General features: G+C 41.8%; 1 protein-coding gene across 3 annotated transcripts in view; it reads right to left on the bottom strand.

Moving 5' to 3' along the window:
• TCP11L2 (t-complex 11 like 2) overlaps window positions 1–19,168 on the bottom strand; it is a 39,261-nt gene that overhangs the window by 9,577 nt on the left and 10,516 nt on the right. For 2 of the 3 annotated variants that reach the window (XR_014794717.1, XM_084880135.1), the window contains exons 3-8: window positions 17,014–17,146; window positions 14,521–14,641; window positions 13,294–13,517; window positions 11,361–11,497; window positions 1,639–1,826; window positions 1,248–1,429 (exon numbers count right to left, since the gene is read on the bottom strand). Coding sequence is in view for 2 of the 3 variants with exons in the window: in XM_084880135.1 (XP_084736261.1) it covers window positions 1,248–1,429; window positions 1,639–1,826; window positions 11,361–11,497; window positions 13,294–13,517; window positions 14,521–14,641; window positions 17,014–17,146 (985 nt within the window). In the remaining variant the exon portion in view is untranslated. Of the gene's footprint in view, window positions 1–1,247; window positions 1,430–1,638; window positions 1,827–11,360; window positions 11,498–13,293; window positions 13,518–14,520; window positions 14,642–17,013; window positions 17,150–19,168 lie in introns of all 3 variants that reach the window. The other variant, XM_084880134.1, reaches the window with a different exon arrangement.

Genomic DNA, 19,168 nt, shown 5'->3' with positions numbered 1-19,168 from the left:
TGTTGACCCATGAACCAGGAGGTCACAGTTTGATTCCCAGTCAGGGGACATGTCCAGGGTGCAGGCTTGATCCTCAGTAGGGGGTGTGCAAGAGGCAGCCAGTCGGACCAGGGCTCGGACCTTGCTTTGCCCTTTTCTGGCTGTGCAGCCCAACGCAAAACCTTGGGCTTCTGTTCAAAATGAGAACGTTGGATTTTGTAACCACTCAGGATCCTTTTGGCCCTTAATATTCTAGGATTTTCTCAGGTAATTTATGTGCCCTTTGAGTAATGCGCAGGAATATGGAAATAGGTGCATCTCCCTCCAATGACAGGAAGAGAGCCCGTGTCCCTGAAAACACCTTAAAGAGGAAGCAACCAGCAGGAGGCGCTTAACCCATACAGGACCCATGGAAAGGTGGCCACTGACTAAGATTAGCAGTTTTCTGACTTGGACAAGATTCCCAGCAGGATGACCTAATTGCAAAATCTCAAGGGGATTCTAGTATTCAATGAAGGTATGATTCTGGGAAATGAATTTCACAAAAACAAAACCTTCAGTGAACTGGTGTAACATCTCTCAAGGACAGAGAGGTCACTACTTCTGAAGACTTCACAGCTCGTGGGATCAGTAAAGTTGGCAGACACTTTATTACAGAAAAATGCTGGTGGCAGAACTACTTAATTGGAAAGCCTCTTTGATGGGGCATCCTGAAGACTGAGCCAGTTGGATTTCTGGCTTTTGTTTGTGGGATTTTTTGTGTGTTTTTTCTCCAAAGCACCGTCAAAGAAGGGCTTTTGCACACACCCATCCTCAGTGGAAATACTACACTCACCCTGGCACTTGTCATGGAAAAGACCTCTCCCTTTCGATGAAAGGACACCCAATTCTCCAGAGGTATTAAAAGAAATTCTAGCGCGGCAGGCGTGGCTCAGTGATTGAGCATTGACCTCTAAACCAGGAGGTGACAGTTCAGTTCCCGGTCAGGTCATAATGCCCGGGTTGCAGGCTCGATCCCTAACAGGGGGTGTGTAGGAGGCAGCCAATCAGTGATTCTCTCTCACCATTGATGTTTCTATCTCTCTCCCTCTCCCTTCCTCTCTGAAATCAATAAAAATATTTTTTTAAAAGAAATTCTAGAAAAAGGTATGAGATAAGCTTCTCTAAAGCACAGTTCTGAATGTCACATCCAAACGTCCAAGGTTACTCACGTTCTCTGAAATGCATGCAGAGCCTAAGGGGAACAGAGGAAAACACGTGGAACTTACTCTTTATTCATGCCTTCGAGCAGAACAGCCGAGACCCTCTTTAACCGGTCTGCCAGCTCAGGGAGGCCTTCTGTGATAGCACCCAACATATTGTTGGTAATGAGGGACAGGCAGGCAATAATTTTCAACTGATTCAGCTTTTCTGTCAGTTCCTGAAGACGTGCTTCATCCGTGATCAGTGTCTAGCATATTTATTTAAAATGGAAAAGTAGAAAGGGAAGTTCAATACCATGAAAGTGTGAAATAAGCAATATTCCATCCACACTCCCGTTTTTATCTGATTTCAGTGAAGTCATTAAACCACCTGACAACACAGACAGACTAGCTGATTCATAGTTATAATGGAATGAAAATAATGGAAAATTTGAGGGAAGAAAAAAAAATCACTCACCTCTGGAAATTCTTTTTTCTGGTAATCCCACTGCAACAGTTTCAAATAACTGTTGTTTAGCACCAGTGTAGGGCTCAGGTGTGGCTTGGAGCTGGTTCCGGCCCCAGGAGTTAAACCGGTCTCAGAAACAGAAAGCAATTCTTCATTTATGGATTCTTTTATCCACTTGGTAGTTTTATCCAGAGCACCTACAAGTGAAAAGGCCACACATTTGTCCTACAGCGGATGGACCGCTACATTCGTGCATTCTTCAGACAGATGCTTGTTAGGTGCTGGCACGAATGAAGACAGTCATGGCCCTCAAGGAGCTTACATTCCAGAGGGGAGACAGACCTGCACACCAATAATCACAGCAGAATATAAAGACTAGAAGGCACAGCGGGAATGGAGGGAGCAGAGGATGCCCAGAGCAGAGACTGAGAGAAAGAGCAGTGACACTGGAAGACACACAGCAGACAGAGGAAAGGGCTGTCACCCCATGCCAGGAGAATGGTCCATACAAAACCCGAAAAAGTGAGAGAATATGGCACATTCTGGATGCTACAAGCAAATCTGTTACCGCTGGTTCATAAAGAATTAAGGGAAAGAGAGTGGTAGCACATGGCACTGGATGAGCAGACTTACCAGCTCACACACGACCTTGCGTTTTGTGCAGAGAAGGTGTTTTAAATAAAAGCATTGATTATTAAACGTGTTGGGGTCCTGAACACCTCTCAGTGTCTGATTAGAGCTGTCTTTCCCAAAGTGCATATGCATGCTGCTGTGTACACTTTATTTTACTTCCACCCAGTCCTAAGGTTTCCCACTGGAATCAAGTTGCTTTTTATATATTACCTACCTCTCTCTCTCTCTCTCTCTCTCTCTCTCTCTCTCATTAATGTTTACTGTTGAAAGTACTATAGATGTCCCCTTCATTTGCTTGTTTTTTTCAATTGACCCCTTCCACCCTGTCCTAGCCCCTCCCAGGCCTTAACCACTCTATTCTCTATGTCCATGGGTTATGCATATATGTATATAAGTTCCCCTGTTAATCACTTCGCTCCCACCCCACCTCCCTTCCCTCCGAAATTCATCAGTCTGTTCCATGCTTCTACGACTCTGGTTCTATTTTATTCATCAGTTTATTTTGTTCATTAGATTCCATATATGAGTGAAATCAGGAGATACTTAAATCTTTCTCTGACTGGCTTAGTTCACTTAGCACAATACTGGATCTCCAGGTCCATCCATGCTGTTGCAAATTGTAGTTCTCTCTTTTTTTTTACAGCTGTGTAGTATTTCATTCTGTAGCCGTACCACAGCCTTTTTACCCACTCATCTGCTGATGGGCACTCGAGTTGCTTCCAAATCTTAGCTACTATAAATTGAACTCCTATGTTCATAGGAGTGCATATTTTCTTTCTGATGAGTATTTCTGATTTCTGAGGACATATTTCTAGAAGTGGGATCACTGGGTCAAACGGGAGTTCCATTTTTTATTTTTTGAGGAAATTCCTTACTGTTCTCCACAGTGGTTGCACCAGACTGCATTCCCACCAGCAGTGCAGGAGGGTTTCCTTTTCTTCACATCCTCATTTCTTATAAAGCTACTGGAGCCCAGCGTGCGATGAGCCACCCTGCAGGGGGCTGGGACCCACACCTGACTTGCAGTGTCCCCCGGCCATCCAAGCCACTGTGCAGGCTCAGGCAGACATGCCTCTGTCTCTGTCTCTGTCTCCGCCCTGGGCCTCACCTGCGCACGCAACCTCCTCCCTCCTGTCTGGTAGGGAGTCCCGGCCTAATTTGCATATCGCCTCTTTATAATATAGATGTATTTAATAGAATTCATCAGATGGCAATTGCTTAAAAATACAGCCTGAGAACAAGTGCAGATTTAAAAATAATAATAATCCAGAGAACAAACTAAAGAATAGTCACCCTGAAATTGTTCCTCAGACCCAGCACTTAAATAGGGGTAATTTATCAGCAGCTCTGTTTGCCACACTAAGAGAACACCACCCCCAGAATTTCACAATTTTGTTTCTCCTCAGTTGGCAAATGTTGTTCTTGTTTTTTCTATTTCTGTTTATAATGATGCAAATTACTTGCGGTCTTTTATTTAAAAGATACCCAACAGAGAGTGTGTGCAGAAATCATCATGGATATAATTACAATGTGGCAACAATAAGCATTTATACTGCAAGCGTAATCATTTACAGCTGACACGTTTAAAAGGCCATTTAGTTAGTTTAAACAAAAGCAAGAGTGTAGCATAGTGGTTCTCAATCCTTGCTGATTTTAGAATCATCTGGGGAGCTTTACAAAGAGAAAAAAATGATCCTGGGCACAGCTCCTGGAGATTCTGATTTAATCAATCTGAGATGGGGCACAGGCATCTCTGTTCAAACACCCCGAGTGATCCTATTATGTAGCCAGAATTGAGTATAACTAGTAAAGCAGTAAGAACACGAGTTCAGAGTAAAACATCAGGTTTTTCCTAAGGGATCGGCTGAGTCTTCACTTCATAAGCTAGTAGCCTGAATGCTGTATGTGACTCTAAAAGCAAGGTCAACTCCATGAGGCATTTATACCGAGGTCTTCCATGTGGACAATAATAAAAGCCTCTCTATCCACTCATTTAACCAATGGTAATTGAGCACCTTTACACGCCAGGCACTGCACCAGTGCTGGAGAATCAGAGGTGAGTCAATACAGTCCCTGCACTCAAGAAGCACCTAGTCTACTTGGAGACAGAAACACAAGAGCAGGCAATGGCTTTATAGGTGAGTTTACCTGAGAATTTTCCAGGAGCAGTGGAGGCCTAAGAGCACTTATCCATGATATTTGCTCTTTCATGCCTAGCAACACCTCATCTCACTTCTTTTGGTAATCATTTTATTTGAGAAACCATTGTCTCTTGCTCCATGCTTTCTTTTGTGATTATGAATTGAGAGGCCCTTGACCAGCAGTTGGACTGAGCTAGATGCCCAGACTTTTACCTAGACTCTGAATGGTGACTACAGCTTTCAAGGATGACCTGTTCGTGAACTACACATAAACCATCCAGTCTATGGAGCCCAGGAGTCTTCCTTTGGTTTTTTTTTTTTTCCAACCCAGATTCCTGACACTCTCCTGGTTTCTGGCCTTGCTCAGGGTAGGTAGGTAGGTATTTATTTATTTATTTATTTATTTATTTATTTATTTATTTTTATTGATTTCAGAGAGGAAGGGAAAGTGAAATAGATATCTATATAATAAAAGTCTAAGTGACTGTTAATGGCAGAATGACTGGTTGCTATGATGCACACTGACCACCAGGAGGCAGACACTCAACACAGCAGCTGCACCCTGGTGGTCAGTGCACTCCCACAGGGGGAGCACCGCTCAGCCAGAAGCTGAGCTCTCAGCTGGCGAATGCAGCTGCCACAGTGGGAGCCTCTTCCAACTCCATGACAGCACTACTGAGTGGTAGCAGCAGGACCAGTGGGCCAGGATGAGAGCAAGCAGCACGGCACTCAACCCTGATTCGAGCTCCTCCCTGGCTGCCTGCTGCTTGACACACTGCTACATCCCTCAGGGGATGTCCGACTGCCGGTTTAGGCCTGATCCCAGTGCCATTCTCTGTAGAAGGTAGTCAGTCTGAACAACTCAGTGACTCAGGGAAGCACAGGGAACTCAGGGTGAGCCTGTGTCTACGCTTGACTCCCCCACTCGATGGTGTTTGCAGGACAGACCATGGTGGCCCAGCCCGTGCATGTGCAGCAGCTGCTGAAGCTCAATCAGCAGGCTGTGCAGCAGCAGAAAGCCATCCAGCCACAGCCAGCAGGTGGACTTCCCCAGAGGGCTCCCAGACTGCAAGAGGATGCAGGCCAGGCTGAAGGACTCCCCCGCTCAGTGCATGAATTTTGTGCACCAGGCCTCTAGTAGAAACATAAATAATGAGAGAAAATTATTGGTCAGCTGCCTCCTGCGTGCCCCACACTGGGGATTGAGCCTGCAACCCAGGCATGTGTCCCAACGAAGAATGTAACTATGACCTCCTGGTTCATAAGCCGATGCTCAACCACTGAGCCACACCCACTGGACAGGGTAGGTATTTTAGCTTTAGCCTCCATCCTTCCATTCACTTCCTCTTTTGTTAATTCAGCCAAAGCTGGTTTCTGCTGCTTGCAATATAGCCCAGCTGATCTAACACAAAACTGAATAATCAAGTTGCCAAAGCAACAGCTTGGTTTAATCTTGGCTTGGCTATGGGAGACCTGGCTTCCAGTCCTAGCGCCACTATTTATTTGCTGTGTGACTCTAGCTTTGGGCAGGTCATAGCTAAGCATCGCTTTGCTCATTTTAAAAATAAATATATCCTGAATGTCCTGTATGCCAGGCAAATACAACCATAATGCAGTATAATAATGTATTTAAAAAATATATTTCTCATAGAATTTTTTAAAAAGCACTTGAAGTTCATGAGAACATTTTATCCAATGTAAAATATCTAAATTAGTAAAACCTTTTTCTTTCTGAGTATCTTAAAAATTACCTGTGGTAAGGCCCCCTCAGTGGTAATTTATTACTCTTTCCACAGGTAATTTAGTTTTTGGATCTAATCTGATTATCTTCCTGATTCTTAATACATCACCCAATCATTGCCAAAGGCCTTCTTGGGTGTATTTTATTTCATTTTTATACTATCCCATTCTTTCTTTTATTTTAAATATTTTTACATACAATACATACATAATTAACATACAATAAACTGCACATATTTAAAGTGCACAATTTTATGCTTTGATATATGTATACATATACACAACTATGACCACAGTTAAGATAATGAACATATGCATCACCCCAAAAAGATTCCCAGTGGTCTTTCTAATCACCAGTTCTCCCTCCCTCCCATCTCTCCTCACTACCCCCAAACAGACTGATCTGTTTTCTGTCACATCAATTCACTTTGTCTACAGTCTTATAAAAATAAAATCACATATGAACTATTTTTACAATGTAGTGATTAGATATTTATATAACTTATGATGTGATCATCCCATTAAATTTAGTACCCATCTGACACCATACATATAGGGTGAGGCAAAAGTAAGATTACAGTTGTGAATACATGAAACACAGTTCATTCTTTATATTATTATTTTTAATCATTATATTATTTTCCATACGAAAAACTGTAAACCTCCTTTTGCCCCATGTGGTAGTTATTACAATACTATTAGCTATATTCCCTATGCTATACTTTACATGCCCATGACTACTTTTAACTGCCAATTTGTACTTCTCTTTTTTAATCCTCACCTGAGGATATGTTTTTATTGATTTTAGAGAGGAGAGAGAGGAGAGGAGAGGAGGGGAGAGGAGTGGGGAGCGGAGGGGAGAGGAGAGGGAAGGGGAGAGGGGAGGGGAAGGGAGGGGAGGGAGGGGAGGGGAGGGGAGGGGAGGGGAGGGGAGGGGAGGGGAGGGGAGAATTCTCAGTTGACTCTTGTTTGCACCCTGACCAGGGAACAAACCCAAAACCTAGGTATGTGCCCTGACCAGGAATTGAATGCACAACCTTTTGGTGTACGGGACAATGCCCCAACCAACTGGTAAGAGCCCAATTTATACTTCGTAGTCCTTCCCCTCTTTAAAAAAATATTTGTGCCGGGACAGGTTTGGATAGAGCGTCGGCCTGGGGACTGAAAGGTCCCGGGTTCGATTCCGGTCAAGGGCATGTACCTTGGTTGCAGGCACATCCCCAGTAGGGGGTGTGCAAGAGGCAGCTGATCGATGATTCTCTTTCATCGATGTTTCTAACTCTCTATCCCTCTCTCTTCCTCTCTGTTAAAAATCAATAAAATATATTTTAAAAATATATATATATATATTTGTATTGATTTCAGAATGTTCTCTGTATCTATGAGTTTGTTTCTGTTTGGTTTGCTCTTTTACTTTACTTTTTCTTAGATTCCTCATATAAATGAAATCTTGTGGATATATTTTTAAGTAAGGCAGATATGTACATATAAAATCTCTGTCAGTGAAATAAAAAAATTTTTGGAGTCAATTCAGAAACTTAGTACTTCTCTATATGAATTTTCCAATAATTATTTCATAAAAATCATGTACACACAAAAATCCAACACTTTTATCTTTCTGTGTGATACTGTGAGGCTCTTATTTTGATACCAGGGCACAGTGGCCGACTTTTGGCAGTCACTTAAGGATATAATTAACACCCGACATACACTCCGCTCCTGGACTCTTGACTTGTCTGGGAACAAATCTGGAGCCTGGGCAATAATGACCTATATGCACAGCAGGATTTATTCTATTCTTAAATCCCTGAAAATATCCAAGTCAATGTGAAAGGTGCAAGTGAATTACAGGTCACTAAGCCTAGGTTTTAAGGAGAGAAGTAAATCATTTAAGATGAACAAAACCATAATTTAACCCTATATTAAGGAATTTGCTCAAAATTCCAAGCTATTTTTATTCAAAATATGAGACATTTGTACATATGTGTACATGCACACATACACAGGCACACAAACAAAATCAACCACGAAGTCTCAGGAAAGCACTGCTAAGAACAAACTATTGCTCAGATTCAGATTCAGGTTCTATGTGGGGTTCTAGCTCCCTCAATCCTTCTCTTGCTTTGAAACTAAAACAACATAGCCCTGAAGTCATAGCCTTTTTGATGTAGAAGGATCTTGAGAAGTCATCTAGTCTTATATACTCCCTAATGCCACAGCTCCCTCTGACAGGCCCCCAAAGACATTCAATACCGTGCTGGGAGAGAGGCAGTGTTGCAGTGTTCTGGGGCAGAAACATAACTGGGTTATCCAGGCTTTACCATTTACTAGTAGTCACCTAGAGTTAAGCATCTTAACCTTAATTTCTTCCTTTGTAAATAGTGGGTGATAATAGCACCAGCTATTATGAGCTTGAATGGGTTAATAAATGTAGTGTTTGGCAAATGTAGTATAAGGACTTGGTACTTAATAAGTGCTCAAATAAAACATAGCTAATATAGACTACTATTATAAAAGATCCACTCATTCCAATATTAAAACAGTTCTAGCTGCTACTAAAGTCAAAACTGGCTGGCTGCTGCTTCCCTCCCATTGGTCCTGCTCGGCCCTACAGAGCTTAACCAAAATCCTTGAGTGACTATCAATAGGGCAGAGCTCATGGCCCACCTGAGTCTCCTTGTTGCCATGCAGAAGTGCCCAGCTCATCGACTGTTCCTCCTGTGATCTTCCGTGACTCATGCCCTCTTTCCTAGACGTTTACAAGTGGCTCCTGCCTGGCTTTGTGTACATGCTATCATATTGACTATCTTGACAGAAAAGCTCAGTCCACAGGGGTGGAATGAGGTGGGTGGATGCCCTAACTCAGCCTTAGACTGTGGAGAATAAAAGTCCAGAGAATGGTGTCAAGGGTTTGCCAATGAGAGAACCAGTTAGCCCGTCTCTTGCCAGCTGTGAAGTATTAGTTCCTCGCCTGTGAAATGAGGGTATAACAGTATGTACTTCCCTGAGTAATTGTGTGGGTTCAATGAGGTAATACCTCCTTGACTCCCATTCTTTCTTGACCAGTTTTAAGGCCCACTAGTTCACTGACTGCTCCCATCAATGTTATCAAGGTACCAAGGATCCTCATGTAGTCACATCCAGTGGTCAAGCCGTGGCTCTCATCTTTCTTGACTACTTAACAACACTTATCACAGCTGCTAACTTCTTTCTCTTCTGAACACTTTCTTCACGTGTCTTACGGGACACCAGTCTCTACTGGTATTCTTTAATTCTGATTACTTCTGCACAGTTTCAATTGCTAGATCCTTCTCTTCAGCTCCAAATGCTCTAGAGTCCTAGGTCAGACCCCTTCTGTATCTACACTCATTCCCTAGGTCATCACACCCAGTGTAATACTGTGGATAAGAGCATGGGCCGTGGAGCCAGACTGCCTAGGTGAGTCCCAGCTCTATAACGTACAAGCTGTATGATGGAAGCAAGTGATTTAACCTCCCTGTGCCTCAGTTTCCTCATCCATAAAATGAGGAGTGATTTCCTAAAGTTACTGTGAAGATTAAATTAGTTTCACAGGAAAAGAGCTTAGAATGTGGTAAGCTTTTATACATGTTATCTAGTTCCGTGGCTTCATCTACCATAAATATGCAGGTTCCCAAATATATATTCCCATTCTCCAATACTCTAGGCTCATATCTAAAAGCCCACTTGACATCTTCATGTTGATGTCCAACAAGATCTTAGTGATCATATTATCTAAAACTAAACATGATTCCATAGCTTCCCCCAACCTTCTTTCCCTTTATCTCTCCCATCTCACTAACAGGTATCACTGTTCACCCAGGTGCTCAGGTGTGACCTTAGAGTCATCCTCAACTCCTCTCTTTTTCCCCTCATCCAATTTTCAGGAAATCTTGTTACTCCATTCCAAAATACATCCAGAATATTACTTCTTCTTACTACTTCCACCACTACCACCTGACCAGACCACCATCATTTCTTGCCTGAGCAACTGCAATACCATATAAATGGTACCCTGACTTCCCTCTTTGCTCCATGGAATCTATTTGTGGCCTAGTGCATGAAACTCATGCACTCAGGGTGGAGGGGGGTCCCCCAGCCTGGCCTGTGCCCTGTCACAGTGTGGGAGCCCCACGACCCATTGCCCCAAAGAGGTAGCCCTGCCCACCATTCCGGGGCTCCTCGATTGATTGCCCCAAAGAGGTAGGCTGGAGCAGGGAGAGGCCTGTAGATTCCCAGGTCAGGCCTCCATGCACCTGTGGACCCCCATTTGGGCCCGCAGGAGAGGGGCCTCTCTGGACTCCCGGGCTGGCGCAAGGGGACGGGGACACAGCCTGCTGATTGGCCATTTCATGACAGCACCCCAACCAATTTGCATATTATCCTATTATTAGATAGCTTCTTTACCCAAGAGCCAGAGTATTCTTTAAAAATGAAAATTAGATGATGTTTCTCTGCTCAAACTCTCCAAGGACTTCCCATCACTCTTGGCATGACATCTAAATTCCTCTCATTTCCTAATAAGGCTCAATGTGACCTGTCTACCTCTTGGCCTCATCTCCAGCCATTCTCTCCTTGCCTACTCTATGCCAGCCACGCTGCCTACGTATGTTTGTCCAACGTCACAAACACATTTCTGCTTCAAGACCTTTGTGTTTGCAGCTACTTCTGGCTGGAATATTCTTCCTTCACATCTATACATCCCCTTACTCATTCCTTTGCAAACTCTGTTGAAATGCTACTTGTGTGAGAGAGAGAGACCTTCCCAGTCCACTTCATCTAAAAAACAACAACAAACACTCCCCACTTTTATTCCTGCACCATTCCTGTCTGCCCTTTTATCTTATTTTTCTTCATAGCACTTAACACAGCTGATAATATAAATTTGCCTACTAGAATATCTGCTCCTTGGTGGTCACAACTTTATTGTTTTGTTCACTGCAATGCCCTAAGCAGTGTCTGGGATACAGCAGGTGCTGAATAAATATTGTTTTCTATGCATCAAGAAATGAATAGTGCTGGCACAGTTCCTGGGACATAGTACACAGCTATATATTTGTGATGTTAAATTTAAAAGTAAAAAAAAAAAAAGTTGAACAGAAAGGCCAAAATTATTTAGTGACATTTCTTAAGATGTAAAAAATAAAATATCATATTTTCACTTAATTTCAATATAAATATACAATATCTTGTACTTACTTGGAGTTTCTTCTAAAATTTCCTGGAACTTGGTTCTCTCATAATCCACCAATTGGCGTTGAAAATGTGGTCTAAAACTCCTAATGAGAAAATTGGCCATATCCATATTCATGAGGTCCAGGACATGGAATATTTGCCTAAAAATTTTAGAGTTAAAATATTTAGCGATGTGATTAAGAAATTAATCCAAAATTCATTAACTTTTACCTATTATCCAGTCTGGCAAAAAAAAAAAAAAAATAAACATCCCCAAAATGGTTTTTAAAGTCCAATTGCCATTTGGCAAAGTCATTTTTCATAGAAGGCATTACACATGCATTCCAAATGTATTCTGAACAGCTCTCAAGAGTACTTGTTTTAGCAAATATACTTCCAGCTGAGCCATTGCATCCAGTCTTCAACTAACAGAAAGAAGCTAAGAATTGTATACAATGAGTCTTAACAATGAGACAAAAAGGGTTCAAGAAGCAATTTTCACTTGAAAGCCCCTGAAATGTTAAGGAGTCTAAACATACTGTATATGGTTTTTATTCCTAAGAGATTGAGAAAAAAAAGAAAGTAAAGGATGGGGGGATGAGGTATAGGGGGAAAAATCGTTCCTTTTAGAGTGGGGCAGCTTGGTGCTCAAATCCAGCCTGTGGCCAGGCCCAGGTTAATCTCTTTGAGCCTGTTTCCTCACCTTTGAAAGGATAGGACAAGGTCAACCTTAAAGGCATGTTGTGAAGAGTCAATGAGATAATGAATGTAAAATGTAGGGGACAGTGGCACCCAGTGGGTGCTCAATAAATGACCCAGGTGAACACCACAGATTTGCTATTACACGTGATAAGACAACTAGAAATGAAGATCCTACATCTGAAGAATTCCAATTTGCCAGAGCTGAGCACAACTCCAAGGATACATAAAACCCATTTTACAGGTGGGGAAAGTGACTTTGAGAGCTTATCACCCAGTTACCTGCTACATGCACTTTCCCTTCTTCTATCTTTCCAATACTACAACCTAAAACTTACATATCAATGTGGCCATATTCACACACACACACAAAGAAAAGTTCCCTTCAATCACAAAAAGTGATGCAGACTTCTCATTCCTCTGGGCTCACAAAGGAAGTGAGAATCTAATATGGCTTTGCAGATTAGATTCTCACTTCCTTTGGGAAGCTGTGGCAGGGATGGTTAGATCCACAGTGTGGATTTGTGGCTGGGAAATGCGTTCCTAGATGGCAACCACATTTCTCAGGCCTCCTTTAATCTAGGTGGGACCATGATACTAGTCAGTCCGTACTAGAAGGTGTCACTATGGGCCGAGGTGGTTGAACACTGGGTATACTTTCCCCATGATCTCCTCCCCGTTTTCCAGCTGAATGTAAAGGATTCTGAAAGGTGGAGCCAATGCAAGAAGGAACCTGAGTCACTGAATGGCATGTGGAAGGTTTCCTGACCAAAAAAAACCCTGGCCTGGATTGTGACATGAAGAAGAAACAAATTTTTATTGGTTAAGTCATTGAGAATTCATGGTTATGTGTTATGACAGCTAGCATTACCCTAATAAAGAGACCTTTCTAGATCCTTGACTAGGTCCCCCTGCTGGAGTCTCTATGAACCCTCTACTTCCCCTTCCACAACACTTATCACAATTGTAATTCCTTATTCAAGGTCTATCTCCCCACTTGACTGTAAACTCCCTGGGGTCAGGGACTGTCTCTGTCTTTTTCATCACTGCATCCCTGATGCCCAGCACATGTCAACTAACAAGCCTGTGAGATCATTCTACCTGAAAACTCTATGGACACAGCAAGTGACTGACTTAAATGCTTGTTTGTTTTCCTATGACCAAGGAGTCCCGAGAGGCCAATTATTACTCTGTCCCTCAATCCCCACACGTCCTCTCAGAGGTACTCTAAGAAAAGGCAAGCAGCACAAGTGCTAACCTCAGCAGCTCCACGATGTTGCCAGTGGCCTTTAGCTTTCTGATATCGTCATCTCGCACTGGAGCGCACAGCTTGCCCATTGTGCTGATGATATAGTTGGCCAGGCCTTGGATGTCAACGGCACCATGCTCAGCCTGCTGCCTAATGAGGTCCGTGTCCAAAACTTCACAGATCTGGTTGCGAAGCCGGTTTCCACTACCAGGAATCAGAAAGGAGAGAAGAATCTACAAGGGGAAAGGAAAGAAAAATTAGCAGCAGCATTACATGAATAAAGGTTGCCACTTTTTATCTCAGTGTCTAGATGACCAAGCTCCCACCCCGTATTTTAATGCCCTGGATGCCACAGAAGTTTATAGGAACTGGGTAGTAGATCAGAGCACTCTGGTGTCTCAACCCTAAAAAGAAAGATCTAGCTTCTGAATTAAAGTCTCTACCTCTCCCCCGCATATCCTCAGCTTCCCTGCCCCTGCTTTTCGTGGAAAATTACTGATTCTCTCAGAATGAAAGCAACTAGTAAGGAAGCAATGTTGCTGAAATAACTTCCAGAGAGTTATAGATAATCTGTGCAAAGAAAGAACAAGTTGCAGATCGTGGCTCCAAAAGAATCCATTAAAGAAGAGCAAATGGAATCCTCCCATGGGCTCCATTAGTACAATATATTCAGTACATAGCGGTCATGGTACTTATACACATAGCACATGGGCAGAGCCCTCTGAGCCAAAGTGCCTTGGTTTCCACCCCTCAAAGCTGTGTGACCCTGGGTAAGTGCTGGAACTTGGTTTCTTTACATGAAATGACAGGTGTAACTACCTCACAGTGTTATGGTAAGGATAAATGGACAGTCTACTGCTTGGCACAGAGCAAGTGTCTGGTTAATGTTGGCTAAAACTGTAACTGTCACTTTATTTAGTCCCTACAACTACCTTGTACGTACTCAGGAAGTAAGACATAAAGAGGGAGAGGCTGTCACCAAACCAGGACTATCTAAGTCCAGAGTCTGTGGTCTTAACCACTATTCTGTGCGCTAAGCATCACCCCGAGTTCTCTCTACTGCCCTATTTTCCCAGCCTCCACCCTACTCTAGGAGGTGCAGGAAAATCCCTCCCAGTGAGGGAACTTGCTTAGTTTTTCAAAAAGAGTCTCTAATACTCTTTGAAGTACATGAAAATAGTCTTGGGGGGAGGGGGGGGGGACAATTACTAATTAATACAGACAATGTCCACCTGCCTCTCTGATTTCTTCAAACAATTTGATGGCGTGGTCATACTCAGGAGGGTCAGCATTCAGTTCCGACTCCAAGACATCCCAGTAGGCCTGGTGGACGATGCGCTTCACTCGGCTGGCCAAGCTAAAGAAATGAAATGGACTATTTTTTAAAACGAGCACTGTTTTGCCTGTTTATAAAAGGAATATATTCATGGTAGAAATCTTAGAAAATGGAGAAAAACAGACAATAAAAATTGGCCATCATCCCACTATTTCCATTTTTTAATGTATTGTTTTAACATAGAGCACCTAGGATGTACAATATTATGTATTTGTTTCATTGAATATTCTGTCGTGTTTCTCCTAAACTTTTTAAAAATATATTTTATTTATTTTTTATAGAGAGGAAGGGAGAGGGACAGAGTTAGAAACATCTATCACCTGCCTCTTGCACACGCCCTATTGGGGATATGCCCGCAACCAAGGTACATGCTCTTGACCGGAATCGAATTTGGGACCCTTGAGTCCTCAGGACGATGCTTTATCCACTGAGCCAAACCGGTCAGGGCTCTCCTAAACTTTTAAAATGCTTCCTTATAGCATTCAGTAAGTTCATAAAATTCTCATCTAAGGAGATGTCAGAATTTACCTATCTATTCTTTTACACAGATTCTTAGACTTGTTCTAGATTTTTGGGATGAGATGGCAAAGTTGCTCTTTCCTCAACAGCTGAGATTTCATGGCACAGAACAGAACAGATTGGCCCCAAGGAGACATATATTTGAAAGCCTGCCAATTCCAGCTTCCATGCCCCATTTAAAGTTAGCCAGCCCAAACTGCTGAAATAGGAGCTTCCTAGGGAAAGCTCACAATAGAATAGATAGCCGCCTTGCTTCACCCTTATGTCAATGCCCTAAAACAGGTACACACTAAAGCGCACATCCCTCCTGAACGACACAGCTTTGCAACAGCACCTATTTCCCTGCCCTGGAATTACTTACCAGTCTCTGCCCCGCTCACCCAGAGCTGGTATAAACAATCATGATGAAGTGCAGGTACCATAGAAAACCAATCAGACACACCTACTTTGGCCAGTTATCTTAAACGATATTAAGAATTACTAGGGCAGAAACCGTTTGGCTCAGTGGATAGAGCATCGGCCTGCGGACTCAAGCTACAGACTTTAACAAGGGGATGTCATGCCAGTGATTCCGGTCAAGGGCATGTACCTTGGTTGTGGGCACATCCCCAGTGGGAGGTGTGCAGGAGGCAGCTGATCGATATTTCTCTTTCATTGATGTTTCTAACTTTCTATCCCTCTCCCTTCCTCTCTATAAAAAATCAATATATTAAAAAAAAAAAAAAAAGAATTATTAGGAACAACATCCCCAGGAGCAGGAAGACTATGATCCACATTTTATATTTTAAAAACTTGTTTACTACTGTCCTACTTCAAAACAAACAAACAAAATTCTGAATGGAATAAATTATTATAAAGTTGGCTTAAGTGTTAGAGAGAATGCCTCTGGGTTTATAAATGGCACTCACTGTGAGGTTGAAGGCTCAGTGCCATTACCTATGAGCCAACTTGGCCTCTAAAGATGATTTAGCTGTAGTCATTGCCACAAGCCTTTCTCCTCGTTGGCCCCACCACTGAAGCCAGAGAGGGTGAGAGAGGGGATAAGAGTGTCCGTAACTGAAGGTGGCTTGCCGTGTGGGGAGCCTGTGCAGCTGTGATTCCCTCATCCAGAGGCTTCTGGGTAGTCTCTTTATAGCACTTTGGCAACTCAACCGCATTTCTTTAACAATGTAAATACCAGTTTTTAATAAGTTGATCTGCATATATTTCTTGTACATGTATTATATGCCAGGTACTGTGCTAGGTAATAGGGATAGAGCAAGCAATATAGACATAGTAACTCCATTGATGGTGCTTTGGGTCCAGAGAGAAAGACAGGCATTGAACATAATATTGTATCTTAACAATGGGGAGTAGAGGGAGCTACAGGAGACTTTAACAAGGGGATGTCATGCCAGTGTTTCCCAAAGTGTGGTACACGTACCCCCAGGGGTACGGGAAGAGTTTGGTGGGGGTACGAGTCGCACCGGAGTTTGGTGGCGATATGCACTGCACTGTGCTTAGCTGCGCCTAATTCTACGTTCTCATGAGTACGAGGGGAACTCAGCACTACAAAAATTATAGAAGGGGTACACGTATGTCAAAAGTTTGGGAAACACTGAATGGGCTCAGGAAAGTCAGGTAAAGCTTCACCCAGAAAGTGACATAAAAGCTGAGTTCTAAAGATTATGGGTAATACATACCCCAGAGGAATGGTTTTAGATTCAAGTACAGGGCTTTGTTAGAGAACCAGATAATGTTTACGCCCATTCGACCTTTCACAAGGATTTCCAGGAATCAGTGTGAATATGTGCGTGCATGTATATGTGCATGCGCACACATACACACACACAATCTGTAGTACTGTTTATGCACAACAAACATCTCTAGGTTACCTGTTCTCAGGGAGGGCATCCTTTTTCAACTGAAAGTTCTCATTTACAGCAATTTCATGAACAAGAGTCATGTTTTCTAAGTTCCTTGCTGCACCCATCACTTCATCAAAGGTTACAACCCTGGGAGGGCTTGCTGCTGAGAAAAAAGCAAAAACCAGTGAATGTAGTGGAAGAGAAGTTGTCATCCAGCGAAACTTCCTTATGCAACTAGAGTGTAAGTTATTCCAACATATATTTTCAGGGTTTTGTAAATAAGGAGACTATATACTAAAATAGGTGGATTCCCCTGCTTAATATTTAAGACTTCAAAAATTTAAGAACTCCTTTGATAGCTTCAGATACTGAATTGATTAAGTTTTCGATGTTTTTGAGATGATCTTATTAACATAGGCTAAGTTAAATTTTAAATTAAATCATATCATGTTTGTGCCTATTACATATGTATTTATTACATATACTATATAGGAAATTGATGACTACTTTTTATTTTGTAATTCATAACTCTCATTAATTGAAGCAGACTTAATATGAAATAATTTTATAAAACTGTAATTTCTAAAAATACAGGCAGTATAGCAAAATGCTTAGGTTTGGTTCTAAGTTTTGCCGATTGGTAGTTACCATTTGACTTCACTGGGGCCTAACTGACCTCCTCATAGGGCTGATCTGGGATGATTAAATAAGGTAATTTTGGTAAAAAAAAGAACACAGTAAGGACTCAATAAATGCAGATAATTAAAATAAATCTAATAAGCTTCTTAATGTACTTCTCAGAAAGAAGTACTAAATAATCTATTTCTAAAGATTGTTCTTTAAAAATTACTCTAATAAATCATGCCCTTATGAACTCATTGTTGGAACTCTTAACTCCTATTAGCTAAAAATCATTACCTCACATAACAGTACTGACTAGCAATATTTTGCTACCTAAGATAATATTAAGAAGAAAAGGATGAGGAGGGGGAAGAGGGAATGGTGATATAGAGAATTAGTAAAAACCTTCTTCAGAATTCTTAGGTACCTGTTTAGAGGCATCAATCCTGCATTTAGTATAAAGAATATGAAAAGGCACAGAAAACAGGGTGGCTGCTTCTTTTGCCAATTCTTTTGCCAATTCGCTGTCCCAGTAAGAAATCTCTTTAAGCCCTAGCTGTTTTGGCTAAATGGTTAGAGCATCGGCTTGCTAACCGAAGGGCCGGGGTTCTGTTCCAGTCAAGGGCATGTACATTGGTTGCAGGCTCCTCTCTGGCCCGGGTCCTGCTTTGAGAGCATGCAGGAAGCAACCAATGGATGTGTTTCTCTCACATTGACATTTCTCTCTGTCTTTCCCTCTCTCTTCCACTCTCTCTAAAAGTCAATGGAAAAATATCCTCGGGTGAGGATTAAAAAAAAAAAAAAAAAAGAAAGGAATCTATTTAAAAATGTCTGCACCCTTTGGCCCAATAATCCAATTATATCAAAAGAATTCCTGAAAAGGCTTTATGCACCACCAAGATATTCATAAAACACTGTAACAACAAAACAAAACAATAAGACAACAAAAAACTAAATGTCCAATGATAAATCAATGACTAAATAAATATAATCATATTCACTTGATAAAGTAGTAAGTAGTCATAAAAACAATGTTTTAAAATTATAGTATTATGAGTAAATGCTTTAGTTATAATTCAAAATGAAATGTCTATGTGAAGAATGAAGATAAGACTGAGCACTGCCAGCGTCATCTTCAAATGGTATCATAGGCACTGTTTTCTTTTCTCTATACTTATCAACTCTCCAATTTCTAAAAATGAGAATGCACAAATTGAAAATATGATAAATACAAATGAATCAATTATTTTTGAAGTGGGCATCTGATCTTATTAAACATTAGTTGTTTTTTTCTGCATTTGCTTTGTCAGCTAAAGTGTTCTATTTTCTATACAAAATGCCAATTAAAAAAAAAAAAAAAAGACAAACTCATCTGTTTATACATCTCTAGCTTCCACACACAAAAAAAGGGGAGGAAAAAGATGTTTCCCTTCAGCAGGGCCACTCGTTTTTCTTTTCTTTTAAAAAAATCTTTATTGTTAAAAGTATTATATATGTTTTCTTTTTCTCCTATTGGCCCCTCCTAGGCCCCACCCCCACCCCAGGGTTTCACCACCCTATT

The sequence above is a fragment of the Pipistrellus hanaki genome, assembly GCF_964339955.1.
Source record: "Pipistrellus hanaki genome assembly, chromosome: 3".
NCBI classification, from domain to species: domain Eukaryota; kingdom Metazoa; phylum Chordata; class Mammalia; order Chiroptera; family Vespertilionidae; genus Pipistrellus; species Pipistrellus hanaki.
The sequence above is the reverse complement of the archived record's forward strand: the minus strand, read 5'-3'. Positions and strand labels throughout refer to the sequence as shown.